Source organism: Orbicella franksi, chromosome 6, assembly GCF_964199315.1.
Source record: "Orbicella franksi chromosome 6, jaOrbFran1.1, whole genome shotgun sequence".
Taxonomy (NCBI): Eukaryota; Metazoa; Cnidaria; class Anthozoa; order Scleractinia; family Merulinidae; genus Orbicella; species Orbicella franksi.
The window spans coordinates 3808350-3829742 of NC_138150.1; the positions used below are offsets into that span (position 1 = coordinate 3808350).

The 21393-nt window shown below is 39.5% G+C and overlaps 2 protein-coding genes across 2 annotated transcripts; one reads left to right on the forward strand and one right to left on the reverse strand.

The window, feature by feature from the left end:
- Window positions 1-519: 519 nt before the first annotated feature.
- LOC145491587 (RNA polymerase-associated protein CTR9 homolog) lies at window positions 520-16310 on the forward strand. The gene is made up of 31 exons (XM_081470830.1): window positions 520-576; window positions 651-749; window positions 1349-1412; window positions 1792-1919; window positions 2065-2112; window positions 2356-2445; window positions 2901-2928; window positions 3063-3152; window positions 3248-3308; window positions 3648-3735; window positions 4583-4690; window positions 4775-4882; window positions 5445-5564; window positions 6318-6434; window positions 6736-6825; window positions 7534-7662; window positions 7964-8147; window positions 8362-8450; window positions 8799-9072; window positions 9417-9472; window positions 9601-9693; window positions 9804-9920; window positions 10719-10864; window positions 11065-11136; window positions 11311-11446; window positions 12089-12229; window positions 12647-12768; window positions 13152-13205; window positions 13350-13499; window positions 14618-14881; window positions 15715-16310. The coding sequence occupies exons 1-31, from the start codon at window positions 532-534 to the stop codon at window positions 15737-15739; spliced, it is 3336 nt and encodes a 1111-aa protein (XP_081326956.1). The 5' UTR covers window positions 520-531; the 3' UTR covers window positions 15740-16310.
- A 1349-nt stretch (window positions 16311-17659) lies between these two features.
- LOC145491588 (lysoplasmalogenase TMEM86A-like) lies at window positions 17660-21022 on the reverse strand. The gene is made up of 2 exons (XM_081470831.1): window positions 20925-21022; window positions 17660-19404 (listed from the first exon to the last, which is right to left on the reverse strand). Exons 1-2 carry the CDS (start codon window positions 21000-21002, stop codon window positions 18685-18687), a joined length of 798 nt encoding a protein of 265 aa, XP_081326957.1. The 5' UTR covers window positions 21003-21022; the 3' UTR covers window positions 17660-18684.
- Window positions 21023-21393: the final 371 nt, after the last annotated feature.

A 21393-nucleotide genomic window follows, 5' to 3' on the forward strand; every position in this document is an offset into this window, starting at 1 on the left:
TAAATTATTGAATTGGAATATTCTTCGTAAAGCACGTGGCTTTCTTAAAAGGAGTGACTCATTCTGTGGGCTCTATGAAGCCTTCCGAAAAGCTACTAGGCTGATTAATGACAGAAATCTTATACATCAAATTTACCGAATCCAGAAAAAAAAAAACTTTTCCAAATAGAACAAAATATATCAAGCGCAACTTGATCCAGATGGTGGAAGGGACATGGATGCAGTGGAAGCTCTTATATACGACCATCCAGTTGAACCTTAATACCCGTCTGAACCTCCCTACAAACTCTGTAAGTTACTCATTACGGTAAGCGGACATTCCCGTGACCGGTCGCGGACACTTTGAAGGCTTAGATTTAGACTTTTCCTTTGTTTTTAAGCTCCCATAAAGGGACACCCGAAAGGAATTGGATAAAATCAAACAATTATAATGTAATGCTTTTTGCAGTAAGAAGGTTCTTTCAATTCGATAAAATAGGGACATTTGGTGTCACATTACTTGACGGATTATCCTTCGCGATCGCATCCAAGATGGCGACCTCCATCGAGATACCTCTTCGGGATACGGAAGACGAGGTAGAGAATTCACTCGATTTCTTAATAAACAAATATTTTCTAGTTGAAGCTAAGAGTTTCGTTTCTTTTGTTAGGTGATAGAGCTTCAGTTTGACCAGTTGCCGGAGGGCGATGAAGTACTGAGCATTTTACGACAGGAAAATGCACAACTACACATTTGGATCACGCTCGCGGTAACATAGCTAATTTTGAGTGAAACTGCTTATTGTCAACTATACTATCAGTGTCCTTCATCGACCAGCTTTCTCTTGTATTGCTGCTTTTCTTGCACTGAGAGGTTAGGAGAAGATCTAGATGCCGAAACGATGATTTTGCAACCAGAAAATGTAATAGCGTAGAGCTTACAATGTCTGCTTCATAGTTCTTGCATTCAAGAGTTCATTGGGCTTCGCTGGTTATAAAGAACGAAGGAAATCCAAACATAAGATTAGGGTTCGAATGGAGTTTTGATCTGTGAGCTTGCCAGTAAGTAAAGGATAAATCAATCAATACATTCTGTGAAAGGACACTGTTTGCTTTCTGTGTTGAGATCGCGATGAGCTGTATAAATTAAGAAATTGACAACACAACGCACGTGTTTGCATTTTGCTTACATAAAAACTAACAGTGATCGAAACAAAAATTTAAATGTTTGTGCGAGCTGTGGATTGGGATTTACATTAGGGCTTTCTAGTGCTGGTAAACCTCCTTAGTGTTTGGTTCTGGCTAAACGTTATGTGACACATTTATATTCTGAAACTTATTTAAATGAGCTTACCTTAATTATCAACAGCTGCAGTATTACAAGCAGGGAAAAACAGATGATTTTGTTAAACTCCTGGAAGCTGGAAGAACAGGTAAGTGATGTTATGTAGCATAATCTATGTACGTTAAAATGCTCATGAAAGGTTAAGAGAATTCAGCTGTGGAAACATTTGCCTATGGCTTGACCTTGAAAAATTTGTCATTTTCCAAGACTCCCATTCATACTTCTACAAGTCGGCTGAAACTTGTGACGCGTTTCCCATTTCTTGGGTATTGTAGTCCCATCATCATCATCATCATCATTGTCGTCGTTGTCGTCGTTGTCTTCACTGGCGTCATGGTTATCGATATAACCTTAAACTTTCAACTACATGTATATATATATAAAGTGGAACTTATAGCATAGATCAAAATTGACGAACTTGTAGTAAACCCAGAGGTCTGACTTCTCTCTGTTGTACTTGTTTATAGATGCCAATCGCAATTATCGTGACAGTGAAAAAGGGCAGATGGTCTGCCTGGACACACTTGCTGCATTCTATGTGCAGCAAGCACGAAAGGAGAGAAACAAGGAAACTAAAAAGGAACTGTTTACAAAGGTACAATGACATAAACAGTAATAATATTACTCAAACTGTGACATGCAAAGTAGGCGTGTGAAGTCATGGCAATTTCCTCTAAGTAGGTAAGTCTTTTTTCCAGTTTTGTTTCAATTAAAAGTGTATGTGTGTTCTCTCCTTTTAGTCAACCTCACTGTATTCCACGGCAGACAAGATTATCATGTATGATCAGGTAGGTACATTTATTTAATATTTATGTTTGCATGATCAAATGTGATTTAGTCCTGGTTGATTTTTTTTAACTTAATCTACTGTAGCTTACATCTACAGTATAACGAGGTTTTGTGCTTACAACTTAGTTTGCACTCAACCTTTTGCAGCTAATTTCAGATTTCAGTCAGGAAACTGTTTTACGTATGTTCCAGTGAAGGATTGCTTGTTTGTTAACTTGTCTATTTTTTGTATTTTTTTCTAGAATCACTTGCTGGGCAGGGCATACTTCTGTCTCCTTGAAGGAGATAAAATGGAACAGGCTGATGCACAGTTCAATTTTGTGTTGGCTCAGGTACCATAATATGTGTGTATTATTATTCAGAATTATTACGATTTTCATAGTAATGTTAAATGACCCAATATTATTTTGAACTTCATCAGTTCTGATTTTTTTTTTCTTTTCCCCTGAGAATTCAAAACATTAGGGTTTGACTGTACTGAATTTTGCTAATCCTGCGTGGCCTCATCTAAACATGAGGTGGGTTTGGAGAATTCAAGACAGTTATACAAATCCGAGACACAGTCGAGGGTTGCATAACTTTTGAGAATTCTCCCAACCCCCAAGTGTGTAGATGAGGCTACACTGTCTATAAACATGTGCGTGAATCTAAAATGTCATGACCGTGTTTCCATACTCTCATCCAAACCTACCTATTGACCAGTGAGAACTCGCACAGTATTTCAGTTATTTTATAAATGATGTTAACAAAAGTTTAAATTAATTTCTGGTTTTTGCATTCTGAACAGTCAGGAAACAACATCCCAGCTTTGCTAGGTAAGTACGTCAACTGCTTGCTTGCTAAATTTGAATTATTAATAATTATTGCAAAGTGCAGTTCTTAATTTATTTGGTTAATATTAAATGGTTTCTGGTGAAGTTTCTGTTAAACAAGTTTTTGTTTGTTGTAGGAAAGGCCTGTATCTCATTTAACAAAAGGGATTACAAGGGTTCCCTAGCTTACTACAAGAAAGCTTTGAGAACAAATCCTAACTGTCCAGGTATGGCATACAACAACTAGACAAGACTTAATTTAAGAAACAGGCAAGTGAAAGGTGCATGTCATAGATGTGAACCATTTTCTATTATTCCACAGCCTCTGTTCGGTTAGGAATGGGTCATTGTTTTGTGAAGCTTGGAAAACTGGACAAAGCAAGGTACATTTGTAGGGTGTTTGGTGGTTCCCAAGCTTACTAGGTGTTCAGTGGCAAAATTGTTGTTAGAATTTCTCACTAGAGTTTTTTAAATAGCTTAAGGGATATTATTAAAATAAGGAATTAACTAGGTTGCTTGAGGTTTTGATAAAAAAGTAAAGAAACTAGCTGTAAACATGCTCCATTTTCATCGCAACCCCTAGTTGGAAAAGCTTTCAGGGAAGGGGACACATTTGATGACTCAGATCCTTGGTCTCTTTATTTAGACAATGATTTATGACTGATCCACAATTTTTTCTTTACAATCAGTTTCAAGTGACTATTGTGTTTGTCTCATTGCAGATTGGCATTTGAGCGTGCTCTCAGCCTTGATCACCTGTGCACAGGGGCAATGACAGGTCTTGCCATCCTGGAACTGAATTCTAAAAAGGTTAGCATGAATGAATATTGTTTATGTCATTGAAAATGTGCCTGTTGACACTAATGGTGTGATGTGATTATTCAGCTGCAGTACTCATACCACTAGCACATGAGGTTTTGCAGTTTGTACCTCTGACCCTTCAGGAAATTCCAGATCAGCATCATCATACACTGTACTTTCTGTAAAAAAGCCTTTAGCTTCTGAAATCCTCCTCCCCTCAGAATTTGCAGTTACCAGTAGGGATATTTCGAGGAACTGCAGATTGTATGGCTTTCAGTAAGACTTGAAGTACAGTGTAGGTGTTTGTTTGTTTGTTTGTTTGTTTGTTTGTTTGTTTGTCTGTCAGTAAGCAAACAAACAAAGATCTCTGCCCTGGAACTGCACTCATCAGAGATCAATAAGAGAGACGCATGGCAACTTCCTCTACATGTGGAGAGTCAATTTTTGAAAATTGTTTAATACACTATATAGCAGGTGATTTAAAACAGAACACCTGCTGGAAGTCTGATGGGTGCATGATTTTATTGAAAGCAACTGCAATTTTTATCAGTATTTTCAAATGATTATCAATTAGTAGTAATAAGGAGATTTAAAAGCGACTTTATGAAGTACACATGTACATGAATGTCCCAGTCAAAGCTACCATGTAACTGAAGCATACAGTGACCAAGGCAAACACCTGTTGAAGGTACAGTGTAGGCAAATAGAGTACATGTAGAATGCCACTGTGGAGCTGGAGGGGGAGCATCTGAGGAAAGATTAGAGTCAACTGTCATATTAGGAAGCTTATGAGAGAGGGTTGCCCAATAGAGCTTTAACTGGATGTCATCATAAAATGTACTGCTTTTGTCGCTAGGTGGACTCAATTAAGATTGGTGTTCAGTTGCTATCCAGAGCGTATGCACTGGACAACTCTAATCCAATGGTTCTCAATCATCTGGCAAACCATTTCTTCTTCAAAAAGGTAAGAAATGCCTGTTACTGCATGCTTCCTTGTGTTGTTTCATAGCCGCAGTGTTATTTGCTGATGATGTTACTTCTCTTGCAGGAGTATGACAAAGTCCAGCACCTGGCCCTTCATGCCTTTCATGGCACTGAAGTTGAAGCCATGCAGGCAGAGAGCTGCTATCAGATGGCCAGAGCTTTTCATGTTCAGGTAGAAATATACATGTATATAAGCATCAATTTTTTTTTCATGTTGTCAGTACTGGAAAGCTCTTCTTTGTCCAGTCTCTCCTCCATGTACCACTCCTGTAAGTGGCCAAGACCTCTTGTAGGATTCACAAATTGGGTTTTAAGCTCTCACAAGCAGCCATCCTTAAAAGACTGATTACAGCCATTCAACTCTGCATACATGTATCTTTTCTTCCATTTGAAAAATAACTGCAATATTATTAAATAGAAAACTGGCTTTTATTAGCCTTTTAGAGTATTAATTGCCATTCCTCTTTGATGGGATTTCCTTGTTCTTTAATAATGTAGCTTTCATCCAGTATTTTTGATTGGTTTCTCCTACTATTCACTGGTACCCATTTACTCACCTGAGTGGAGACTAAGGCACCATGAAAGTGGAGTGTCTTGTTGCAGAAAACATAACACAATGACCCCAGCCAGGTCTTGAACCAAGCTGAGCCCAGGACACAAACCATTAGGCCAACATGCTCCTGTTTAATTTGCAATTTTGTATAACATTATTTGGCAAATTTATTTTGTTACAGAATGATTTTGACCAGGCATTCCAGTATTACTATCAAGCAACACAGTTTGCGTCACCAAATTTTATCCTTCCTCATTTTGGACTTGGACAAATGTACATAGCGAGAGGTGACACAAACAATGTAAGTTAATTTACAAGAATATAAAGTTTTCATCTCAAACTACAATGTACAGTCAGGTATTGTAAGTGTGCTCCAAAGCTTTCTTTACCCAAGATGAAGGTCTTAAGTCTGTTGCAATGCTCTAGAATTGGAGAACCTGATACATGTTATTGTAAGTTCAATGGTGGTTATTTCTACAGCAGAAAGCAGCTAAGAACATGGGTTTCCTGCTACCGAACTTTTAGTTGGGTCCTCATGCCATAGTTACCTTACTTCTCCCCATTTACAGCTTCTTAAATATCATCTGCATTCCTTTACAAGAGGTTCGAATAGTCACAGCTCCAGCATCAGCTTTTCAGCAATTCCTAACAGTTACTGTCACTTTTTGGTTTACCATATAAATGTGAAACATCACTGCTGTCAAATAAATGGAAAAGCATACAGTTCAGGTTTTCAATAGAGAAGTAACATTGCGTGATGATGCTATAATGCTATAAAACCCAGCAATGTGACGCTATCCTATCTTAGGATCACCCACCTTTGTGTCATCTTGCCCCACGAGTTTTCTTGCAACCAGTTCTGCAAATGGATAGAGGGTAGGGTTGGGGGGAGGGGGGGCTACTGTAAGAGTAAAGAGTCTTCCTCAAAAATACAGCATAGCCTGCAAACAGGCTCCTGGCGAGGGCAGAAAAAAAAAAAATCGGCCCAAATTGGAATCTTATGCCAACCACTAACAATAAAACTCTGTACCAATCGTTTTCACTTCATCCACAGGCTGCTCAATGTTTCGAGAAAGTTCTGAAGGCGACACCTGGAAATTATGAGACTCTTAAAATCTTGGGCTCTTTGTACAGCACATCAACAGATCTAGACAAGAGAGAGACAGCCAAGGTGAACACTCAGTGAAGTGAAATTAAATTTATTACCTGAATGTTGGTGTTTTGCCTTACAACTTGCAGCATGGCCTTTGCCTGCAAGCAAATTGTATTGAAATAGGGGTGGAAGAAAGAGAGTTGCTGGCAGGCTAGTTTGATCTTTACAGATTGATTTGAGACATAAGGATAATGTTTGATACAAGTCAAGAGTGAAACAACTCAGCTACGTGTAATGTAGAGGAAAATGAGCATAGAGTCAAGAACACGACATTATCACAGCAGCCTCTACTAACATTATAATCTATTTATTTTTACAGAATCATCTTAAGAAGGTAACAGAGCAGTACCCAGATGATGTCGAGGCCTGGATTGAGCTGGCAGGAATCTTAGAACAAACCGATGTGCAGGTGAGTTGAAACAGAGATATCAGTAGACAATTGATTTTTGTGTTGGGTGAATTGGAGAAGATGGAAGGTGAAATCTTTTGGAAGCAGTATATGCAGTAGATACATGTAGGAAGTTGCACAGTATCTGCAGAATTCAGCAATGCTGTCGTTTGACTACCACAGTTACCGTAGTGGGGTTTTATATGGCAATTTTCCGGAAATGAAATGCGGGGTTTTCACTACGACATAAACACAAGCACGAGCATATGCAAAACTGTTGTGACAGCTCCCACAACACAAGCGTAAGAACATAAGGATGTGCAGAATGGATAATCGTATTATTTTTGGATCCATACCTCCTCAATACACTAACAGTAAAACAAGATGGCGGACTTATGCTTATCCCTATGCTTACAGCAGCGCGTTCTTACTTGACATGAGCATAAGCACAAGTCCAAGAAGAACAAAACTCTTTTTCCTGCCTGTGCTTGTGTGTATGCTTGTGTTGTGGGCATTTTCGCTGCCATTATGCTTTTGCTTGAGCTTATGTCGTAGTGAACACCAGGTCAAAAATGGAAGGATTCTGTTAGCTGTAGTCAAATGATGCCATTGTGTAAACTGCCTGTTGAGCTATTAATCTACAAGACTGGTTTTCAAGTATGTAAGGATCTTGTGGTGACAACATATTAAGAAACAGTCAAGTAGTTAAACTTCTCCTGATATTACCAGGCTGCCTTGCAAGCATATGGTACAGCGTCCCGTCTTCTGAAGGAGAAAGTGAAGGCTGATGTTCCTCCAGAGATCCTGAACAATGTCGGAGCACTTCATTTCCGTTTGGGAAATTTGAATGAAGCAAAGGTAAGCTGTAACAATGTAAGATTTGCACTTCATTAGGGGTACTCTCTGGCACATTTTTCACGGCCACCCCGTTAATACGTTATTATGGTCATTTTATTCTGGCCCGAACAAAAGCTCAGTCAGTCATTTTATTATTTAAAGAACTCTATTAATACGTCCACCCTGTTAATACGGCCAGATTTTTGTGGCCCCGTCGGTGACCGGACTAACGGGGTTTAACTGTCGTTGTGACCGCATGGTTAAGTCGTTAATTCAACAAGTGCCAAACAGTTGAGTGAGGCGGAATTTTTGTCATTTACAGAGATTCTATGAGTCATCTCTTTCACGGTGCAAACAGGAGAGTCAAGCTGACGAAAGTTACTATAGTGCAATCTCTGTGACTACAACATACAACTTGTCCCGTCTTCACGAAGCCTTGTGTGAGTTTGACAAAGCAGAGGAGCTCTACAAGAACATCCTCAGAGAGCATCCTAACTATGTGGACTGTAAGTATGGCGGGTCTAAACCAGTTGATTCTTTGGGATTTTATTTTTATCATGTGGGTTTAGTTTTTTGCGAGTGTGGAACGCAAGATACCGCGCGAGTGAAGAGCAATAAAAAACAGCGAGAAAAAAGGACTGCCTGTGGTAAAACTAATTTGAAAAATCATGGTGCCAGGTTTTAAGATTAAATTTATCAGTTTGACTTTTCTCTTGCCAGGTTATCTTAGGTTAGGTTGTATGGCACGTGACCGAGGTCAAATCTACGAGGCCTCTGATTGGTTTAAAGAGGCTCTGCAGATTAATCAGGTAAACTCAAGCTCCGGTAAACCTTCCCTGACGTTAATAATTTCTGTTTGTATAGCATAAATGCCGATAATTTAGCTGCGAATTAGAGCCAGAGGTAAGAGATTGTATATATAATGAAAAAAAAATCTGTGGACGGTAGAGTCATGTTTTGTATCTTCATCAAGAGTCAGTTTAACGTTAGGGCCTGGCCAATGTAGCCAACATTTCTGCGCAAAACAACACAGCTATTATACAACCACTCACAAGCTAATGTGTCTGGTCCCTTATGTGGAAATGACGCATAGACGTGCATGTACTTAGTCCTTAGGAAAGCGTGGAATATAATCTTCCCTGTTTTGCATTAAACAGGACCATCCGGATGCTTGGTCCCTTATCGGCAACCTTCACCTGGCCAAACAAGAATGGGGCCCAGGCCAGAAGAAATTCGAGCGCATTTTGAAGCAGCCCTCTACAGCTAACGATGCATATTCATTACTAGCTCTTGGGAATGTGTGGCTTCAGACGTTACACACGCCAACACGAGATAAGGCAAAGGAAAAGAGACATCAAGATAGAGCTCTGGCTTTGTATAAACAAGTATTGAGATACGATCCAAGAAACCTGTATGCAGCCAATGGCATTGGTGAGTTATCTGTCAATTTATGTGAAGTACTATTGACATACCGCAAATTTCGCTAATAAGCCTTAGTCTTATGATAATTTGTTCAGAGTCTTTTTCGATGGGCTTATTTCTTCTCGTGTGTGGCATGAAGCGACTTGAAGTATTTCTACTGAAGGAATACTACTAGTCCATGGCAGGGCTACCCCCGCATTAAATTTGTCGGCACCCATTTATACACCTGTCTTGACAAAGAACACACAGCACAGCCAGGGCTCAAGCCTGTACTTCTCAATCCAGAAGTCCAGTGTATTAACCGTGCCTGCCATGCTCCTGCCTTACAAAGCAACTGTTTTTACATTTTCCAGGGTGCATTCTCGCACACAAGAACTTTTTGAGGGAAGCACGTGATGTATTTTCGCAGGTAATATGCAGTACAAAAACTTTAAAGATGAAAAAATTCGTAGCTCTTTTTTTTTCTGGTGAAAAGGCGTTGCATACTCACGCTTAACTCAGATGAATATTCACACCTATACTTATGACATATTTCAGGTCCGTGAAGCTACCGCTGACATCCCAGATGTGTGGCTCAATCTGGCACATATTTATGTTGAGCAAAAGCAGTATGTGGCAGCTATTCAGATGGTGAGAATTTCTTATCGATTTTGCCAAGTGTTGGAATAATGGCCTGCTTTCTAAAAATGTGCCGCTCGCGTTCAGAGGTGACGTGAATATATATATTTTTTTCCTTGCAGTATGAGAATTGTTTGCGGAAGTTCTTCAAACATCACAATGTTGAGGTGTTACTGTACTTGGCACGAGCCTACTTCAAAGCTGGCAAAATGAAGGAATGTAAACAAGTGTTGCTCAAGGTGCGTTATTCCCGCGTTCCTGATCACAGTCAGCGTATTTCTTTGGTTTGAACTTATCATTCATTCGTGGAGATAGGTCTGCATAGGAGCCAAGTGGCCCATCAGGCCGGAGCTTATCCCGGTTTCTGTAGCATGAAGCGACTAGGAGTATTTCTACTCCCCCCTTGGATGGGATACTATTCCATCGCAGTTACCCCCAGCATTAAGTTCGCCGGTACCCATTTATACACCTGGGTGGAGAGAGGCACTGTGAGAGTAGAGTGTGTTGCCCAAGAACACAACACAATGTCCCTGGCCAGGTCTGTGGATGAAACCCTAGTGTGTGACCATTCAAATGAAAGCTATTGAGCTGTACTTTCTTGTGGTACTGAATATTCTGTTGTAAAAGTTGGTTCTAACTTTTTAAGTCTGTGGACGAAACCCTAGTGTGTGACCATTCAAATTTCAGGTATTGAGCAGTACTTTCATGTGGTACTGTTTATTATGCAGTACAAGGCGGCTTTAACTTTAGTCTGTGGATGAAACCTTAGCGTGTGACCATTCAAATGAAAGCTATCGAGCAATTTTTTCATGTGGCACTGTTTATTATGCTGTACAAGGTGCTTCTAACTTTGAAGTCTTTGGGCGAACCTCTTGTATGTGGCCATTCAAATGAAACCTATTCAGATAAATTATAATTATTTAGATAAATTGAACAGCACAGTACTTCCATGTGGTATTCTTTGAATAGGGTGGTTTTCACTTTTGATTCATTTTTTTTGGTAAATCCTGCACTAACTTTATTTTATTTATCAACAGGCTCGTCATGTTTCGCCCAACGACACCATTCTGTTGTTCAACATTTCGCTGGTGCAGCAGCGCTTGGCAACAGCCATTTTGAAAGCTGAGAAGAGTCCTCTTAAGGTTGTGCTTGGCGCAGTCAGAGAACTGGAGCAGGCGCAGAGGTGAATGATAGCTACCTTAAGTTCATGTTGCTAAGGGAAAAATTTTTGTGTGTGATTTGCTGTTTTTATTGTTTACCTCATCTTGTTACATCTACGCCATTTACTACTGGTACACACATGGAGTATTTTCTTAACTAAGAATGCGAAGACGTACGATGCATTTCGCCATAATTGGATTTAACTTTAAAATGTATTTTCAGGAATTTTACGTGGTTAAGTCAATATGGAGACCGCCTGAAGTTTGACTTGAGCTGGGCAGCGACTGAGGCCAGGTAATATAAGACTGTTTGTTCTTTGTTGAATTTAGACTTTTGCTTTTAGTGTGTAAACCAACCAACTTCACGCAGGCACACCAATATATATTTAAACTTACAAGCGAACTGCACAGCTTGCACAGGCACACCAGTATATTATTGACTTTACAAGTGAATTTCATTTGTGCACAGGCACACCAGTGATTTGCTGAGCCAGGCTCAGTACCATGTGGCGCGCGCTCGGAAAGTTGACGAAGAAGAACAGGAAGTGAGGCGAAAACAGGAAGCGGAAAAAGAAGCGCTTAGGAAGAAAAGAGAAGAAGAGGAGGTAAGATTAACATCTAGAATCTCCTTACAAGTTTAATTCATTGTTAGGAAAACAGGTGATAGGAATAAATAGAACCATTAGCTGATGCGTGTTCACTGTTGTCTTGATCTACCACAAAGTTTACATCATTGGGGCAGAAAAAGGGTTAATGGTAAAGGGGACAGTCTTTTTCTTTCCTATTATATGTAAAGGGACTAGTATAGCTGGTTTTCTTAACACAAGGAGCCTTGGAGTCGACCCAAAGGCAAATCCTAGTTTTTTTGGCAGGCTGCGACAACAATTAGCCGGTACTTGTGTATACACCTGGATGAAGAGGGGTAGTGGGGGAATAAAGTGTCTTAACTAAGATTACAACACTACGGCCAAGGTTGAATTCAGTCCTCTTCGTTACCCAAAGGATAAGCATACACTGGAAGCTGAGAAATACTCTTGAATGTCAGTCACCGACACATTGGTCATTTTAGTAGCTCGCTTACAAATGAACTCAGTGAAACTTGCAATGCAATTGACTGCAGCGTCTTATTTCCTAAGTAAAAACTCTTGTTTGGCCAGAACTAATCCTGTCACTAGTTTAAAAGTGATTTTTCCCAGTTGAAAGTGAAAAATACTCAATGTGAAATCATAATATTGATACTTTCGTAGAAAACGCGAAGAGAACAACGTGAACAGCAGGAAAAAGAACTTCTTGAGAAACGTCAACAATTCAAGGAAGCCACCAAGAACCTGCTGGTGTTTGCACCTGAAGAACAAGCCCCCAAGGAAAAGGTTTCCAAAGGAAGAAAGGTAATGCTTTGTTTGGCAGTTCAAAGTTCATTTTTTTTACTTTTACAGATAGGCTGTCCGTTAGCCAGTTACTCAAGTTTTTTGAATTACTCTGTGCCATCTCTCTGCTGGCTTTTTCTAACCTTCTCAGGTATTGAAGGGTTAAACTGATGACCGTGTATTTTTTTGCCATTTTCATATTTCTTCTCAGCGAAACAGATTTAAAGCAAACGATCGCACGTTTTTTTTTTCTTTTTTGAAATTTTTATGTTACTTTCCCAAACCTTGCAGGCGTTATAATGTTCCAATACACATAAATCGCTCATGCCCTTGGCAGCGAAGCTGTTGTGCTTTCAATCTCGTGTAAGTCGTTTTTCAGTTTTTTACAAATCTTTTCAAATATTTTAACATCTGTGTTTCTGTTTCGTGTCTGTGTAGAAAAAGACGGCGGATGATTTTGTGGCGAGTAACGACGAAGAAAGTGAAGATGAAGGAGAAGCAGGTGTAGACGAGGAAGGAAATGAAATAAAGAAACCGAAAGTCAAGAAGGCGAAAAAACGGTGGGTAAAAAAGAAGAGTGGTTTTCAATTGCCTGCTGTGAATTGACTGACTGGGCGAACGACTGAACGGCTGAACAACCGAACGACCGAACGAACGACTGACCAAAGGACCGAACAACCGAACGAACAACTGACCAAACGACCGAACGAGCGACCGACTGAACGACCGAACGACCGAACAACCGAACGAACGACTGACCAAACGACCGAAGGGCCGAACAACTGAACAAACGACTGACGAAACGACTGACTGCTTGTTTGCTTGATTGATTGATATATTGAAGGATCGATCAATCGATCAAGTCACAAACTTTTTGAACAAATGACAGATCTTCTTAGAAGAGCCAAGTGAGAGTAATCTCTTAAAAATTTGCATTTTGCAGGCGAAGAAAACGAATTAGAGATGAAGGAGACGAAAATGCGCCGAAGAAAAAGAGGTTTGTGATTTACTTTCTACAATTGTTGAAAACTTGCACTCCTTTTCAGTTCGTACTATTGTTACATTTGTTTTCGACCTTTCTAGATCATTATGTATAGGTTTCAGTAGGTCTTAGCAGCAATTTCTGGTCGTCTTTTCACAGAAGCCGTAAACCGAAAGGTGAGCCCAAAGAGAAGAAATCTGGAGACGAAAGATTGGGAGCCAAACAAAGACGGAAAATCAAGTCAAAGGCATTCGTGTCCTCATCTGAAGATTCGGACTCTGACACAGAGAAGCTCAAGATTGCTGATGTGTAAGTAATATTTCAAACACGAAAGACCGTGTTTAACCACATTTCCAAACACCGAGAAGAGAATTGAAAATACGACGCCTACAGCGGAGTATTTTTGACGAACTTCGAGGTGTTTGGAAATGTGATCAAACACTGTCTTGAGTGTTTGATATACGTTTTCAATCGAAACTAGAACTAAGAAGAAAAAGGAGAAATAAAATCGTTAAAAAATCTATGCTAAGTACAGTAAGATCAGATATCCAAGCAACGGTCATGGTTTCCCTTGAATGAATTATTGAGTTTGGAATGAAAATAACGCAAGTGCTCAATTTCTTTAGCCCTCCAGTTTTCAATACGACTCCTCTAAAGTTTACTTTTGCGTATGAATGATCTGGCGTTACCGTTGAGGGGTTCATAACTTCACTCTGGTGCTGTGTTGAAACGGATGTGATGGCTTACCTTGTCAATGAAGGAGTGTTGGTACAAACCGCTGCCCAATGAATTTACTGGCGGCTAGTTAAGGCCCAACTATCAAACCCCTCAGTGGCGATTAGCATGTTCACTTCAGTCACTAGAACGAAAAACCTTTCACGAGTGGTTCTATCGAGTTTTAGGATGAATCTACTAGTTTTCTATCACGAATGTCGTCCTTTTATTGACTACCCTACCCTACTAACTATCTATTCTGTTGTAGATAGTGAGTAGCGTAGCAGTGTGCGCCGGCTTGTTAACTAAATGGCGACCGCTTCTTTGCGCTATCGAAGAGTTTGTGAAGAGGATTTAGATGAAGTTTTGAACGACTGGTAGATTTATACTAAAACAATTAGATTATTCACTCTCGATTTCTATGCGTGATAGTTGACTCGGGGTGCACGCTCGTCAACTATCACGCGATAGAAATCGGGAGCGAATAATCTAAGTGTTAGAATTACAGAAGTGCAGCTTTTATCACACGCTTTCGTACAAGGTATTTTGTAACTATATACAAGTTGGAAAGCATGCACTTTCCTCACGCTTTGGAAATTAAATGAAAATGTGACTGTGAGAACGCTAAAATGCGGCACGATGGTTCGCCTGACAATTGTAGTCGTACAATTTACGTGAATTCAGTTATTTGACTCAATTTTACTCTCTCTTAGGGGTAGTGATGAAGACATCAGTGACAAATCGGAGGCTGAGAACAGCGACAAGGAGGAAAACGTGAATGAAGAAGAGAAAGAAGACAGTAGTGAGGGGCAAGAAGAGAAACCTCAGACTGGAAGGAAAAGAATTCTGTCGAGTGATGACGATGATGATAGCCTCGATGAAGATATCGAGGACGGTGACGACAAAGCCGGCGACGAGGAACAACCGTCAACGAGTCAGGGCACGCCAAAGAAGAAAAGCAGAAAACTTGTTAGCTCGTAAGTGGAAATGTTTCATGATCATGACTTAATTTCCGCGTTTCTACAGTTCTCTCTTACATTGTCAAGTCACTGCGGTGGCTAGGCTCTGGAGTCTGCATCGAGCGGTTCGGGATCAAGCGCTGACCGGGGAGTTCTTGAGCAAGTCACTTTTACTTTCAGTGCCTCTCTCCACACACAATCCATTTTCAGTATTAGGCTCTGTCCTCGCTACGCGGGAGAAATCCGTAAACGGAGATCTCACTCCGAAAACGTATCAAATGCTTTTTTTTTCCGCACTACGCCGGAGAAATTTGAAAACGCAACGATTACCGCCGACAGAAAAGTTTGAGTACACCCTTGAGGGTTAGGGTTAATCACATGATGATCAAGACGTCATCTTTTTCGACAACCTTCGTTTTCAAAATGTTTTCCGTCCCCATTAAAACGCAAAGCCACTGTTTTCAAATTCCTTCGGTTTGAAGAGCGTTTTCGAAAAGCTCCGTTTTCTTGACGGATTAGTGTGGATGGTAGGCCTAACCGTAGAAATAAAGCTGCGTTTTCAAATTTTGGTGTAGTGTGGACGAGGCCTCAATCAGTCGTTTTGAACGTTGGCAGTTAAACTTCTACGTCGCTCGAGGCAGGAGCAAGAATGAGTAGTGGTGGATTGTTGGGAAAGCTTGACAAAATGTTAGACATAACCTGCGCTGGCCTAGCATCCCTTGCTGTTTGCTTTATCCTTCAAAAACCGGAGTTAAGCCTTGAATTCCTTGATCCCTACAGTTGGGTCATTACCTTGTCATTTGAGTTTTCTTTAAGTTGTAAAATTGTGACACAGCGGTTTTTTTCTACAGGTCCGAATCAGAGGACGATGACTAGATCAAAGTTTCCCTGTCCTGTGCCGTCATTTTCACATGGAATTATTCCTGTAGCAAAATACTTGTATAGACCGGCTAATCGCAAAATGTAGGACCAAACAGAAACCGAAACGTGCAGTCTGCCGTCAATAGACACCCTACCCCTACCCCACCCCACCCCACCCGGCAAACCCTGCCCCTCCCACCCCATCCCCATACACAGTACACAAAGATTACCAACAGGCTGTTTGTTGTCATCTTTGAAAAGTGTTTACGGAGTGCAACTAATGAAAAATACAGGAAAACGCGCACGCGCACGCGCACGCGCAGAGCTCCAAACCCCTATCGTGGAGAGTTATCTGAAGTTGACATCTTGTCGTTTGGCAACATCCGGGATTGAATACTGCGGGCTCAGTCAGACCAGAAACCAAAAAATGGTGAAGAACATTCTTTTCCTAAAGCCCATTCTATTTTAGTAGTTACTACCCCTTCAGTGTCTCACACAGTGTTTTTGCTGCTTTACACATTCAAATAGGGTTTATGTACATAGTCCACAATGGAAGCTTAAATAAACGATTTTCTTCACTTGTAATCTTGGGTGTGCCATCTGTTCTCTTGCACTCCTGGCAATCTCACTTTCGGGCTCTTGGATCTGCATACTGTTGCTGATTTGTCAAAGACAGTAATCAGAGGGACTTCTCTAGAAATAGAATATCTCTCATAGTTTGGACAAAAGTTCATGCTTGGTCAAATGTCGTTATAGAATTTTGTTAACTAGTTACCAGGCCCTCATTTTTTCTACCTTGGAGCTCAAGAGAGAAGAACGTGGGATTGAAATTTGATAAAGGTGGGAAGGAGATAGCTTGTGCACATCTGCCCCCTCCCCTCAAAAATCTCCCTGATTGGAGGAGAGGGGGGCAGATGTACACAGGATGTGATTTTTTTTCTTTTTTTACCCAAAATGAGAGGAGGGTGGGCCCCGAGGGCCCCTCCCTTTGATCAACCACTGAGGACAGAGACAGATTTGTTTTCTTAGGTGTCAAGTTGAGGGGTTTAACCTCATAAGAACGAGTGTCCATCTGCAACGAAAAGAGGAAACGCTCAGTGCTTTTTGTGTGTTTTTAGCAACATCTGAAGAAATCATTTCTATTAAATATGATTTCCGGTCCATACTGCACACTCCCAAGAATTTGTTTGCATTTTTTGTTTCATGTAAAACATCACAAAATGTAAACATTTTGCAACTACTTACATGAGGTTAATTCAAAGTTTCAAAACAACCGTTATTATGGGTGCAAAGCAGTCAAAGTTTTAAGCTTTGTTCTTTCTCATATCACTTGATGAAACAACTTCGAAGCTGTAAAAATCAATGAAGCTGTTGGAAAAAAAAGTTTGAAAGGCCTCAAAAGGTAAGGTATGTGGTTCGTAACAAACAGCATCAATTCACATTCCATCAAGTGAGATTTATAATATTTACAAATATTAGGTGCTGAGATTGTGCAGTACGGACTGAAAATCATCTTTAAGCAGGAGGGAAGAAAACATTGTTTTATTTCCTTCATTGTTGATTATTGAAAAAAGAAAAATGTCAAGGGGACAAATGATATAATTTTGTAGTAATTTTCTTTTCCAATATTCTCTTGCTAACTTTGGATCCCTGATAGCAGCCCTCCTCAGAAAACAAAAATGCAGTCTGAACCATGGTTCAGGATTTTTCTTCTTTGCATGTGTTAATTTACATTACATCAAAAGAGGTTTGTTATATATCAGGTCTGTATCAGGTGGTAATTTGTCATCTACTGACAGTGTTAAAATGCAATCAAAGTAATAGCAACCAGGTGCCAGTTGTTCAAAGTCATTTTCAAAATGTTACTCTTCCCTGCACCTTACATGGGAATCACACCTTTGCGTCACTTACGCAAATAGAAAAGATACAATGAAGTGAATCCCAACACTCCTTTTAATGCAAATAGCTATTTACAGGTAATAAAGCTTGGTATCACCAGTATATAAATATTCATGTCTTTAGTCCACAAGACCGTATTTGCATTCAATTATATATTACAACATCACGTCATATATTGCATTAAAATAAAATACATATTGTAAATTATTTATAACCAAACAATGTATCCCCACATAACAATTATTTATCTTGATGCTGCAGTTTGACAGCCACTTGATAGAAATAAAATTAATATAAATTTATTTATCTAAATATGTCCAATCATTGCATTTCAAATGCTAACAACCAGTTTAATACATTGTACTATATAATTTAGTCCTGGATGTCATCATTATGCAAATTTTCCTTGTTGATGTCAGTAGGAAGTATTTGTAACAAAAATCTTTGATGAATTGTATTTCAGAAAATACGACCTTCGACTGAAATTAAGGTACAGTTCATAACATAAAATACTTCATCCATTCAGTAAATAAGCACAAATATTAGTACACAGTCCCAATTTTTTAAGTATAACAAAAATTATCTTAAAAATAAATAATACGCATTGCAAGCTTCCACTCAGAGTAAAACACGTAATATACAATGACGTCAAAGCTCAAACCAATTTTTTTCTGACAAAAAATAAGGGAATTCATTTTGTTAGTAAGGCTTTGGCTGGGCTTTTTCCAACAAAAGGAAATTATTAAAAAAAAGTCAAAGAACCCAAAAAGCTTATTAAATGATACAGTCATTAATTAAATTAAAACCTGGAAGGTTATTATAAACACCAAACAGTTTAAAGTAGAGAACTAAGATGCAAAGAAATAATGTCATCTGTTAGACCTAACACTATAAGCATAAAGCTCATGCATCTATGCATGGCTGATCAATAGCTAGGATTATTTTTGGACCTTTTTTGCTTCCCACAGGTATGACAAACTTATTTTGGAGGCGAGTATTACGGGAGAGAAAGATGCTTGTTTTCAGAATTTTACAGTGTGAATATAACCACAGTTAACTATTTATGAGTCACACTTTTTACAGCTTTTCATTCTCAGATTATACTCTTCCTCGATGTTAAAAGCAGACACTGCAATAAACATCTGCCCAGCATAATAAGTGGTCATAATCAATACTCTCGACCCAGGCACAGGGAAGCAAAACTTGTTGATAGCAATGATATTGTCTGATAGGTAAAATAAGGCAGCACCGATGCAGGCACTCATTCTTGTCCAGCGGCACAGTCCATTCTCTTCAATCTGGTTTTGAACGCATGTAATGGCCCTCCACATCATTCCAGTGATTACAAAACCATAGATCAAAACGGCAATCACCAGTTTTCCCTTCAGTCCAGGGTAACATATGTAGTATATCAAAAACCCAGGCAACGTACACAGCAGTCCCACAAGCCAATTCTTGGCTTGAAACCCAAAAGCTCGGATGTACAAAATGTGTGCTATGCCAAATGCAGCCATTCCATGGATAAAATATGTGTTTTTCCATACAAGGAAAATATCACCAATGCCTGAGAAGATAAGACCCAGCATAATTCGCCTGCTGTAGTTATGTTCTTTCTCCAGACTTATCCCTTGCAGACTGACGAATCCACAAAGACACAGAATTGGAAGGATTTTGAGGAGAGCTGCAAAGACTGTTGGTTTCTCTGTTTCGGGAAGCCATGCTACAAAGTACACACAGACAGTCTTCAGGAATGGGACAAGCTTAGGCCCAACACTTTTAACCTAATTTGAGAGCAAATATACAATCAGTCAGATTTGAGCTTCATGCAAAAACATTCCAAATTTTCCCAAAGGTGTCAAACCTCTGGCCCTTTGCATATTTGTCAGATTCTTTACCATTGAGGTACTTACGCAAAAAGCTCATTAGGACTATGCCTCTAGACTACATATTGTTGATAATCAAACACCTTGAGATTACCCTACAAGCAGAGTCTCCTTATCTAGCCAGGGATCTGCAAGATTACATAATCATAATAATATTATGGTTATTACTAATATTATTATTTTCATATATCCCTGCTCAATCTCAAAACTTGACTCAACACTGTTCACTGGCCGATATTGTGCTCAAGTTCTGTGATCCTCAACAAATTGGTCAATTTAAAACCCTGCTGGCTCCTTGCCACAGATTCGGTCAAGAGCTGTTCACATGGGTGTGAAATATACGTATAATGACATTGTACGATATCATGCTGACAAACAAACCTATATACAACTTCGACAAGCACAATCGCAGCAGATATTGCAAAATCCATCTTGAAAAAATGTAACCAGATACAAATTTCGTTAAAAGAGAATATTTTGTATGTAACCTTCATCAACCTTGGATTGAGGAAAGAATGTGCTCAACCCCTTGCTCCGCCCCCCAACCAACCCAGCGATATCCGCCCACGCAGTTGACGAAAGCCGGAATATCACGCAGCTGGAAACAAATAACACATCGTAATTCGTGAGGGCTTTAGTTATTGAAATTTCAAATGAAGCAACTTTCGTCTTTCTAACGTCTTCTGTCCTGCTGAATTTCTGTTGAATCTATCCCCATACATGACGAATTTTCAATACCTAAATTACTTAACACACAGCGAAATTGAGAAACTTTCACCACCGAATATCAGATGAAATACTTAAAACCGATTTTTCATATACAAAGCGCTAATAAAAGTGCTCATCGAAATCATATTTGTCTTTTGAGATTAAAATGTGTTTTTGTTTTGTTTTCTTTGCTCCCAACCTCGAGGAACACGAGGAACAGATGTGCAAAATTTACTTTAGTTCTCCGTAGAACAAACATCTTTCAGTGGTTTCAAGTTCGTATTATTCCTCTTCATTTCCGTCCATACAAGTCATATTCGCTAACTAAAGAAAGGGGGTTACATTCGACCGTAAATTAATGGCAGGCAAGTTTTTAATAACGTTTTGATCCACGCAACTTGTTACAGTGTATTTTGTGAAGTACTGACAATCGGGAAACGGCATTAAATTTGCCAAAACCACGACGTAAATATTGTTGTCATTATTAGAATCTAATTAGCTGGAGTAAGCGAAGCTTTTTATCTACTTTTCCTTACGAAGTGAATCGTACGGAAAGTGGCAAAAGGAGTTCGTCACAAAAGAAAGATTGTAAACACGGCCCAATGCAACACGACCGAGGAAGAAAGCAAACAACCTTTGTGGCGTAATGGCGCGAAGCTACAGCATTTAAAAAAGCATCAAAATGACTCCTTTGTTCAGATTGTACTTACCACTTCAGCTCTGTCTAATCTGTATTGTAAAACAAACGAATCTGCTCGAACAGAGCAGTTTCTCTCGTTCTTTATCATGGTTCCGTTCGTACACTCGTTGGTTTTCCACCTGTAAACACGACAAACTGAAGCGATCGTGACACTCGTGACGTTTTTATCACACGAACACAGGACACGTGACAAGTATTCTGACGTCACCTAATCGCTAAAGCGAACAGGTAAGTGGGAACAATGTTCATTTTCCGTGAATCTGCCCACAAAGTTTTAAAATCAATATAATTAATCACTTACGTATGAATGGTGAGGGAAATAGTTTTTGTTGATGAGAGATCACATTATCATGTCATGACTATCTTATGACAAACTGAGCTGATCTTCTTTGAAACATTTTACGGTCTTTTATCGCTTTAGTCTGGTCAAGTGCCGATGTTATATCTTCCTGAGACAAAAAGTCGATAAAATCGCGTTA

Excerpts from the sequence above, each read along its gene's own strand:
- LOC145491587 (XM_081470830.1), top strand. The coding sequence starts at position 532 with ATGGCGACCTCCATCGAGATACCTCTTCGGGATACGGAAGACGAG. Across the intron at positions 8,148-8,361 it reads GCATCCTAACTATGTGGACT|GTTATCTTAGGTTAGGTTGT; the intron begins GTAAGTATGGCG and ends TTCTCTTGCCAG. Across the intron at positions 9,694-9,803 it reads ATGTGGCAGCTATTCAGATG|TATGAGAATTGTTTGCGGAA; the intron begins GTGAGAATTTCT and ends TTTTCCTTGCAG.
- LOC145491588 (XM_081470831.1), bottom strand. The coding sequence starts at position 21,002 with ATGATAAAGAACGAGAGAAACTGCTCTGTTCGAGCAGATTCGTTTGTT. Across the intron at positions 19,405-20,924 it reads GATTAGACAGAGCTGAAGTG|GTTAAAAGTGTTGGGCCTAA; the intron begins GTAAGTACAATC and ends CTCTCAAATTAG.